This window comes from Arachis hypogaea, chromosome 8 (assembly GCF_003086295.3).
Source record: "Arachis hypogaea cultivar Tifrunner chromosome 8, arahy.Tifrunner.gnm2.J5K5, whole genome shotgun sequence".
NCBI lineage: Eukaryota > Viridiplantae > Streptophyta > Magnoliopsida > Fabales > Fabaceae > Arachis > Arachis hypogaea.
The window spans coordinates 4,588,340-4,598,542 of NC_092043.1; the positions used below are offsets into that span (position 1 = coordinate 4,588,340).

Below are 10,203 nucleotides of genomic sequence, written 5' to 3' on the forward strand. Positions count from 1 at the left end.
TCACCACTCACATCCATCTACTCTTTCCCAGAAACCCCACCTACCTTCAAATTTAAAAAATCTTTCCCACCCAAACCTACCCTAAATGACCGAACCCCATTCCCTCTCCCTCCACTATATAAACCCCTCAATCCTTCTTCATTTTCACACAATGCAACCCTCTCTTCTCTCCCTTGGCCAAATACACACCTCTCTCCCTCTCCTCCATATCTTCTTCTTCTTCTTCTTCTTCTTCTATTCTTTCTTCTCTTGCTCGAGGGCGAGCAACATTCTAAGTTTGGTGTAGTAAAAGCATAGATTTTTTGTTTTTCCATAACCATTTATGCCACCTAAGGCCGGAGAAACCTCTAAAAAGAGGAAAGGAAAGACAAAAGCTTCCACCTCCGAGTCATGGGAGATGGAGAGATTCATCTCAAAGGTCCATCAAGACCACTTCTATGAAGTTGTGGCCAAGAAAAAGGTGATCCCTGAGGTCCCTTTCATGCTCAAGAAAAATGAGTATCCGGAGATCCGACATGAGATCCAAAGAAGAGGTTGGGAAGTTCTTACCAACCCTATTCAACAAGTCGGAATTTTAATGGTTCGAGAATTCTATGCTAATGCATGGATCACTAGGAACCATGATCAAAGTATGAACCCGAATCCAAAGAGTCATCTTACAATGGTTCGGGGGAAATACTTAGATTTCAGTCCAGAAAATGTAAGGTTGGCGTTCAACTTGCCTATGATGCAAGAAGATGCATGCCCCTATACTAGAAGGGTCAACTTTGATCAAAGGTTGGACCAAGTCCTCATGGACATATGTGTGGAAGGAGTTCAATGGAAAAGAGACTCAAAAGGCAAGCCGGTTGAATTGAGAAGACTGGACCTTAAGCCTGTGGCTAGAGGATGGTTGGAGTTCATCCAACGCTCCATCATCCCCACTAGCAACCGATCCGAAGTAACTGTTGATCGAGCCATCATGATCCATAGCATCATGATTAGAGAGGAAGTAGAAGTTTATGAAGTTATCTCTTTTGAATTCTATAAAGTAGCCGAAAAGCCCTCTACCTTGGCAAGGCTAGCTTTTTCTCATCTCATTTGCCATCTATGCTACTTAGCTGGAGTTGTCATAGAAGGAGACATCCTCATTGAAGAGGACAAGCTCATCACTAAGAAGATGATGGAGCAAACAAGAGAGCCCATTCATGGATCTCAAGAGACGCATGAGGAAGCTCATCATCAAGAAATCTCTGAGATACCTCAAGGGATGTATTTTCCTCCAAACAACTATTGGGAACAACGTAACACTTCTCTAGAAGACTTGAGTTACAACATGGACCAACTAAGGGTGGAACATCAAGAGCACTCCATCATTCCCAATGAGATTAGAGAAGATCAAAGGGCTATGTGGGAGGAGCAACAAAGGCAAGGAAGAGACATAGAAGAGCTCAAGGACATCATTGGTCCTTCAAGAAGAAGGCGCCACCATCACTAAGGTGGACTCATTCCTTAACTTCCTTGTTCTTATTTCTTTGTTTTTTGGTTTATGCTATATTTTGTCTATGTTTGTGTCTTTATTACATGATCATTAGTATTTAGTAACTATGTCTTAAGGCTATGAATAATTCCATGAATCTTACACCTCTCTTAAATTAAAAATGTTTTAATACAAAAGAACAAAAAGTACATGAGTTTTGAATTCATCCTTGAAATTAGTTTAATTATATTGATGTGGTGACAATACTTTTTGTTTTCTGAATGAATGCTTAAACACTGCATATTTTTTATCTTGTTGTTTATGAATGTTAAAATTGTTGGCTCTTGAAAGAATGATGAACAAAGAGAAATATTACTAATAATCTGAAAAATCATGAAAATTGATTCTTGAAGCAAGAAAAAGCAGTGAATAGCAAAAGCTTGCGAAAAAAAAGAGAAAAGAAAAAAAAGCAAGCAGAAAAAGTCAATAGCCATTAAAACCAAAAGGCAAGGGTAAAAAGGATCCAAGGCTTTGAGCATCAATGGATAGGAGGGCCCAAGGAAATAAAATCCAGGCCTAAGCGGCTAAATCAAGCTGTCCCTAACCATGTGCTTGTGGCATGCAGGTCCAAGTGAAAAGCTTGAGACTGAGTGGTTAAAGTCATGATCCAAAGCAAAAAGAGTGTGCTTAAGAACTCTAGACACCTCTAACTGGGGACTTTAGCAAAGCTAAGTCACAATCTGAAAAGGTTCACCCAGTCATGTGTCTGTGGCATTTATGTATCCGGTGGTAATATTGGAAAACAAAGTGCTTAGGGCCACGGCCAAGGCTCATAAAAGTAGCTGTGTTCAAGAATCAACATACTTAACTAGGAGAATCAATAACACTATCTGAAATTCTAAGTTCCTATAGATGCCAATCATTCTAAACTTCAAAGGATAAAGTGAGATGCCAAAACTGTTCAGAAGCAAAAAGCTACAAGTCCCGCTCATCTAATTAGAACTAATATTCATTGATATTTTGGGATTTATAGTATATTCTCTTCTTTTTATCCTATTTGATTTTCAGTTGCTTGGGGACAAGCAACAATTTAAGTTTGGTGTTGTGATGAGCGGATAATTTATACGCTTTTTGGCATTGTTTTTAGGTAGTTTTTAGTAGAATCTAGCTACTTTTAGGGATGTTTTCATTAGTTTTTATGAAAAATTCACATTTATGGACTTTACTATGAGTTTGTGTGTTTTTCTCTGATTTCAGGTTTTTTCTGGCTGAAATTGAGGGACCTGAGCAAAAATATGATTCAAGCTGACAAAGGACTGCTGATGCTGTTGGAATCTGACCTCCCTGCACTCGAAAAGGATTTTCTGGCACTACAGAACTCCAAATAGGGCGCTCTCAACAGCGTTGGAAAGTAGACATCCAGAGCTTTCTAGCAATATATAATAGTCTATACTTTGTTCGAGTTTAGATGATGCAAACTGGCGTTCAACGCTAGTTCCATGCTGCATTCTGGAGTAAAACGCCAGAAAAACATCACAAACCAGAGTTAAACGCCAAAAACACGTTACAACTTGGCGTTTAACTCCAAGAAAAGCCTCTGCACGTGTAAAACTCAAGCTCAGCCCAAGCACACACCAAAGTGGGCCCCAGAAGTAGATTTTTGCACTTAAACTTATTTCTGTAAACCCTAGTAACTAGTTTAGTATAAATAGGACATTTTACTATTGTATTAGAAATCTTTGGTCTCAGTTTTAATTTGTTGCTCATCTTAGGAGACTATTGATCACGTTTTGGGGGCTGGCCATTCGACCATGCATGGACCACTATCACTTATATATTTTCAACGGTGGAGTTTCTACACACCATAGATTAAGGTGTGGAGCTCTGCTGTACCTCGAGTTTTAATGCAATTACTACTATTTTCTATTCAATTCACGCTTATTTTTATTCTAAGATATCACTTGTACTTCAACCTGATGGATGTGATGATTCGTGACACTCATCACCATCCATCCTTATGAACGCGTGCCTGACAACCACCTCCGTTCTACAAGCAAGAGCTAGAGTGTGTATCTCTTGGATTCCTGATGCACGACGCATGGTTGCCCTCGCCTGACAACTGAGCCTTCCATTCGGTGAGATCAGAGTCTTCGTGGTATAAGCTAGAATCCATTGGCAGCATTCATGAGAATCCGGAAAGTCTAAACCTTGTCTGTGGTATTCCGAGTAGGATTCAGGGATTGAATGAGTGTGACGAGCTTCAAACTCGCGAGTGTTGGGCGTAGTGACAGACGCAAAAGGATCAATGGATCCTATTCCGACATGATCAAGAACCAATAGCTGATTAGCCATGCGGGAAACCGTAGAGGACCATTTTCACTGAGAGGATGGGAAGTAGCCATTGACAATGGTGATGCCCTACATACAACTTGCCATGGAAAGGAGTAGGAATGGCTGGATGAAGCAGTAAGAAAGCAGAGATTCAAAAAGAACACAGTACCTCCATGCGCTTATCTGAAATTCTCACCAATGAATTACATAAGTATCTCTATCTTTATTTTATGCTTTATTTATCTTTATATTTTCGAAAACCATTATAACCATTTGAATCCGCCTAACTGAGATTTATAAGATGACCATAGCTTGCTTCATACCAACAATCTGCGTGGGATTGACCCTTACTCATGTAAGGTATTACTTGGACGACCCAGTGCACTTGCTGGTTAGTTGTGCGGAGTTGTGACAAAGTGTGATTCACGTTTGAGAGTGCCACCAATTTTTTGCGCCATTGTTGATGATCACAATTTCGATGAAGATCCACCCGGTCTTCCATGTGAGTATGCTTAAACCATATCATGAAGACCAAGATGAACCGAGTAGAGGTGACTCGAGTCGTGCTCCGCCTGTGGTGATTAGATCCTTTGATAAAGAAATAGAAGAGATCTTAGCTAATCGCGTCGTACGACGAAGAGGAGTACCACCAAGTATCCAATACTTGATCAAGTGGAAAGGACTCTCGATAACCGAAGCAAGCTGGAAAACTCGTGAAGATCTGTGACAATTCCAAGAACACCTACAACGCTATCATGAACAGAATGCGACGAGGACGTCTGCGCATTAGGTGGGGGAGAATGTCACGGTAAATTTTAGAAGGTTAAATTTAACAGTGTTTGTAGAGCTTTCTAGAGTATTTGAGAATGCTCTAGATGGTTCCGGAATGTTCTAGAATGTCGTAGAAGGTCCTAGAATACTCTAGAAGACCATAGAGTATTCTAGAAGAGTGTGGATGTATATAGGAGTATAAAGAGTAGTATGGAAGAATCTAGAACTATTTAGAGAGTTGTGGTATGATGGATATTTGTAAAGAAGGTTCTAGATGATCAATCTAGACCGTTGATTAGATTTAATCTTAACCATCCATTGAGGAGGTGGATGGCTATAAATAGGAGTGAAAGTTAGAGTTATGTGTGTGTGAATAATTTGTAACCAACACTTGAGTAATAAAGTGTTCTTTCCACCAAAGCTTTCTTTCTCTTGTGTTCTTAGCTTTCTTGCTAAGTATTGAGGGTTAGGCTGACTTGGTCTTAACTCAAGAGGTTGAGTAAGTCCGAGTGCCGGCACAGTAACGTTAGAGTGTGTCCAAGGCCATGACAATAGGTTACATTTATTGCGACTACGACTTCTAACATACAAACAGGATGCTTCCAGGGGCTAATCTTGACCCGTGTTCACTCACACCACACTCCAAATTCCAAACCCAATCAAATGACGAACAACCATAAGCATCTCATCTTATATCTCTTTCACACCCACATGTACGCAAATAGAATGCCAATCTCTTCCCTAATCTCATCTTTTCTGCAACACCGCTGCTTTCTCTTTTCTCTCTCCTCCTCCTCCTCCCAAACTCGCCGGCGATACCGGACGATCATCGCCGGCGGAACCTCATGCTCTCTCTCTCCATGGCCGGAACCTCCTGCTCCTTTCAAGTTCCCTCAATTCCCCTTTTACGTCACGGAACTCGCACCAATTCCACTTTAACCATCAATTCTCTCGCTTTCGCTCGCACTTGTGGCTCCTTTTCTGCTTCTGCTTCAGTTTCGAAGGGTGTCTCCGTTTTGAGCTTCGCGTGCTCGACGTTGCACTTCAAGTGGAGGGTTGGGTTCCTCCGGAGGCACGCTAACGCTTCGTTTCTTCCTTCTGGGGTTGATGGAAGTGCCGTCGCTGAAGTTGGAGAAAAGAATTGGTCTCAGCTTTTGTCCGCATTACTTCCTTTCGTTGTTGCAGCCACTGCAGTTGCCGCTCTTGTTCAACCTTCCACTTTCACTTGGTGTGGTTCTCATCGTACTTTTTTCTTTCAGACTTTTGTGAAAAAGAAAAAAAAAGTTATGATAGGATTTCACTGCTTAATTGGTATATCATCATTTTTGTCATCCAATAGATTATAGTTATAAACAAAACGGTTTCTTAATAAAAAAAATATTGTGACCCTCTAAATCACACAAGATTTATGAAGTTGTGCCAACCTTTTGTGATCTTTGGAGGCGCTACGGGTGCGTTTCTTTCATTCTGAACTGGGAATGGAGATGTTGTCAAATTCTTAAAATTCAACATCTTCTCTAGGTATTTTCTCTTGATCTCCAATAAATTAGTATATCGAGAGATCACAATTTAGGGTCATCAATTGGAAAAAAAAATTTGAGATAATCGGTTTCTGAACTGAATTAGAATTGAAATTTTCAAATGGCAAAATAATAGTTCACCCTTTTGAATTTATTTATTTTCCCACAGTATCTAGAATAGAAAAATATGGTTAAACAAAACAGGCCTTTATGGTTCAGACGTTCTGTTGATCCTTTTTGATGAATTTATTATAATTTACTTTGTTTATTTACTTAAATGTTTTGTTTGTTTCTTATTCTCGCTATATATGGATAGAGAACAAAGAATTGGATGAAACACTTGTGCTCGAAAATTTTCTTGGTTACTACTTACAACTTATTATTTAATAGCACTGATTTCATCTGTTGTTGACATATCCCGCTTTCACGATACTGGTATCTGAATTTTTAATTTGTATTTGTGCATGAAAGGTCTTTGTTTTCTAGCAATTGACTTATGTCTTGATGAAGTTAATTGTTTATTTCCGAGTTTTTGTCATTGTACGATAGAGTTTTTGGATTCCAATTTATTTGAGACTATAACTACTATCTGTTCATTTAAAAGTTGTAGAAATACACGTTTTTGTGGTACTCTGACTGAAATTTATGTGCATATGCTGCTGAGCCAAACAAACTCTTCTCTCTTTATCCATTTCTTTTTTTTTTCTTTGTTTCCTTAAAAAGAATTTTTAAATTCTACCATTTATTGGTAGCTTGTAATAATCAATCAGTGGAAGAACTGAGAGCTTTTAACTGGTTCAGGGTATCTAAAGGGTTATATGCACCTGCACTTGGTGGGATTATGTTGTCCATTGGGATAAAACTATCCTTAGATGATTTTGCTCTTGCATTTAAAAGGTGCGACTCTCACCACTGTTCTGTTTATTCTTTTTATTATGTTTTATTAGCAACTGTTCATACTTATTCCAATTCATCATTTTTCTGTTGCAGACCTCTACCACTTTCATTAGGGTTTATTGCGCAATATGTGCTGAAACCTGCCCTTGGTGTTTTGATTGCAAAGGTTTTTGGTGTCTCTAGAATGTTCTATGCTGGATTTATCCTCATGTCTTGTGTTTCAGGGGCTCAGCTATCCAGCTATGCCAGTTATTTAAGCAAAGGGGATGTGGCCCTAAGCATTCTTCTCACAAGCTCTACCACTATTGCATCAGTTATTTTTACCCCCCTATTAACTGAGCTTCTGATCGGATCAGTAGTCCCAGTTGATGCAATTTCCATGTCAAAGTCCATACTACAGGTAAGTAACACTTCAGAAAATACCCAGCTTTGAACTTGTACACTATTCTACTTGAATTCAATTTGGTGACTGTTTTAGCTGTAACTTCAAGCAGGTTGTTCTTGGACCAGTTACACTTGGTCTTCTTCTCAATGCATATGCAAAGCCAGTTGTATCTGTTCTTCAGCCTGTGATGCCCTTTGTTGCTATGATATGTACTTCCATGTGCATTGGAAGCCCTCTTGCTCTAAACCGAAGTCAAATTTTGTCTGTTGAAGGACTCCGATTGGTTTTCCCAATAATAATATTTCATTCTGTTGCCTTCACTTTAGGATATTGGTTCTCAGACAATCCGTCTTGGAGGTATGATTTCTGAAACTTGGCAATATTCAGAATCCACAGTTCAGTGTTTAGTTGTATTCTGCCTTTTATGTGGCTTCACTGTAAATAGGAAGTGATTTCTGCTTGTCCTTTCGTGGAGTTGGCAATCCAGATTTCTGATTGGTGTCACATATTGAGTTATGATTTAATATGATGACATTGATAAATTTCTGATATAAACTCTCCAACCAGAATAGTTCTTATGTGCCCTTGGGACAAACCTCTTGCTCTGCACCAACAATTGATGTTTGCCAAATCATTATTGTGGGCCTGTTAAGTTGCTTTAAAATATTATGAATTTCCTAAAATAACCTTGGTTAGTACTGATTTTATGTTTACCTCTTAGCAATTGCTCATCTTTTGTGTCTGCCTCGGCTATTTCTAAGAATAAATCATTGGCACCTTTCCCTTTAAGAGAAACAAATCAATATTTTGAAAGAAGAAAAGAGAAGAAAAGAAATCACTGTCCACCGTTTTAGGGTTTTTTTTTTCTCATCTGCACTTTCCATTTACCTATTCACCGTCAGCGCTTTGACATTAATCCAGATTCTTCTTTCGTTTTTATTTTTACAATGATAATGAGGGGAATCTGACATAGTTGTGCTAAAAATTTCCTTCTCAAAGTAAACAGCAAAAACCTCTTTTGGCACATAACCAATGCTACACAACGATACTGTGTGTTTGTAGGACAACATATTTGAAAGTTGGAGAAATTCTTATATCCTTGGTATTGTAAATCTTGAATGCCAATGGTAAACTCAGAAATTTACTTTTCCTTTTGGGTATGAAGCGTGAGTGTGCATATGCCTTTTCCTCTCTTTTTAGTTTTGACATATACCGAATTTCTTTCTTTTAGGAATAACAATGATCAAACTCTAGATACATGAACAGTTATATCTTTACTAAGTAGATGAGGAGATAAAACAAAGATTTAAATTTGAGAAGAAAACATAAGATCAGTATTAACTATAGTTATTTTAGGAAATTCATAATATTTATAAGTGATTTAATTGACCCACAGGAATGATTTGAGAAAAATTAATTGGTGCAGAGCAAGAGATTTGCCCCAAGAGCACCCAAAGATTTCTCACCGTTCTCAATAAGATGATAGTTGGTCTGTTTTCTTCTAGAGGAAGCAGTAATATATTTCTTACTGAAACTTAGTACTTAGTAATAACTTTGGAATTCATTGAATATCATAACTTTTATATGCAAGTTGATGCCAGACGCCACTTATAGTACAATTGCTTCCTTGGATGCCATATTCCAAATGTATGACATAGATACTGTCACAGGCAGGAAGAACAGGTAAGCAAGACGATTTCATTATGCACTGGGATGCAGAGCTCCACACTTGCAGGGCTTCTAGCCACCCAGTTTTTGGGAAGTAGTCAGACGGTTCCAGCTGCATGTTCTGTTGTCGTAATGGCTATAATGGGTCTCTGCCTTGCCTCCTTCTGGGGAAGCGGCTTTCGAATTAGAGACCTGTTCTCACTATTTTCCCTGAGAACCAATTACACTGTCAAGGCTTAACTTTTGTTTATAACTTCGTGATAGCATCTGGTGGCGCCTGGAAGCCGGATAATGTTAATTTTATGGCTAGGAAGGGGTAGATATATGAATTCCAAGTGTATAGAATGAGGTTTGGATAGGAATACTGAATACACCAGATCAGTTAAAGATTTACTTAGTTACGAAATGTAGATTTATAGATGAGTACCAACTATTATTATATAGCTGCTAAATTAGTTTCTGTACATAGCCTCAAAGTATGATTTACCAACATCAGAAATTTCTCTACCTTTGTCGCTCTATTTATGTACCTAGAGCAAACACGTAGCCCGGACGGTGCTTTATTATGCAAGTCTTTTTAGGTGATTGCTTCGGTATGATTATATATCGGTACAATATAGGTGAACAAATAAAAATTTGCCACGTGGATTATATTTATTTGCATCGGCATTTATTTTCTATTTAAATTTTAAAAAATTCTATTTAAATTTTAAAAAATATTATGTTATTACGTATACAAAAATATTCTCACAAAAGGACAAATATATCCTAATAATTATTTATGTTAAATGATTAAATAATTTTTTTATTTCTGTGAGAAAAAGTCAATCACTCTTTTACAATCAAAATTAAAATTAAAATGGCATCAATCTAATACCTTCAGAAAAAAAATCAAATCAAATAACTAAAAAAATGATGTGTTTGCTTTAATTCCTCTCTCAACATTAAAGTTGCACAAAATATGATGAACAAACTCTAACCCAGGCAAAAAGTCTCACCCAATCCTCATCTCTCTGTTCCCGCTCGCCCTTCCTTGTTGCATCCTTAATCTTGTCTTCGTGCAGTGTGCTTCCCTGCCTTGCACCGCTGTACTCTCACCACCCTGCCTCCTGGTGTCATGTCGTCTGTGGGTGTTGCTGTTTGGGTGTTATATCGCATGATGCTTCCTGAAA

General features: G+C 38.3%; 1 protein-coding gene across 1 annotated transcript; it reads left to right on the forward strand.

Moving 5' to 3' along the window:
- Positions 1-5,146: 5,146 nt before the first annotated feature.
- Positions 5,147-9,688, forward strand: LOC112705753 (probable sodium/metabolite cotransporter BASS3, chloroplastic). The gene is made up of 5 exons (XM_025756693.3): positions 5,147-5,789; positions 6,883-6,978; positions 7,072-7,378; positions 7,473-7,720; positions 9,034-9,688. The coding sequence occupies exons 1-5, from the start codon at positions 5,407-5,409 to the stop codon at positions 9,269-9,271; spliced, it is 1,272 nt and encodes a 423-aa protein (XP_025612478.1). The 5' UTR covers positions 5,147-5,406; the 3' UTR covers positions 9,272-9,688.
- The last annotated feature ends 515 nt before the right edge of the window (positions 9,689-10,203 follow it).

What these genes read in the sequence shown, in the direction of transcription:
- LOC112705753 (XM_025756693.3), top strand. Translation starts at nt 5,407, where the DNA reads ATGCTCTCTCTCTCCATGGCCGGAACCTCCTGCTCCTTTCAAGTTCCC. An exon ending in CAACCTTCCACTTTCACTTG is followed by an intron (nt 5,790 to 6,882) that starts GTGTGGTTCTCA and finishes TAACTGGTTCAG; the next exon opens with GGTATCTAAAGGGTTATATG. An exon ending in TTTGCTCTTGCATTTAAAAG is followed by an intron (nt 6,979 to 7,071) that starts GTGCGACTCTCA and finishes TTTCTGTTGCAG; the next exon opens with ACCTCTACCACTTTCATTAG.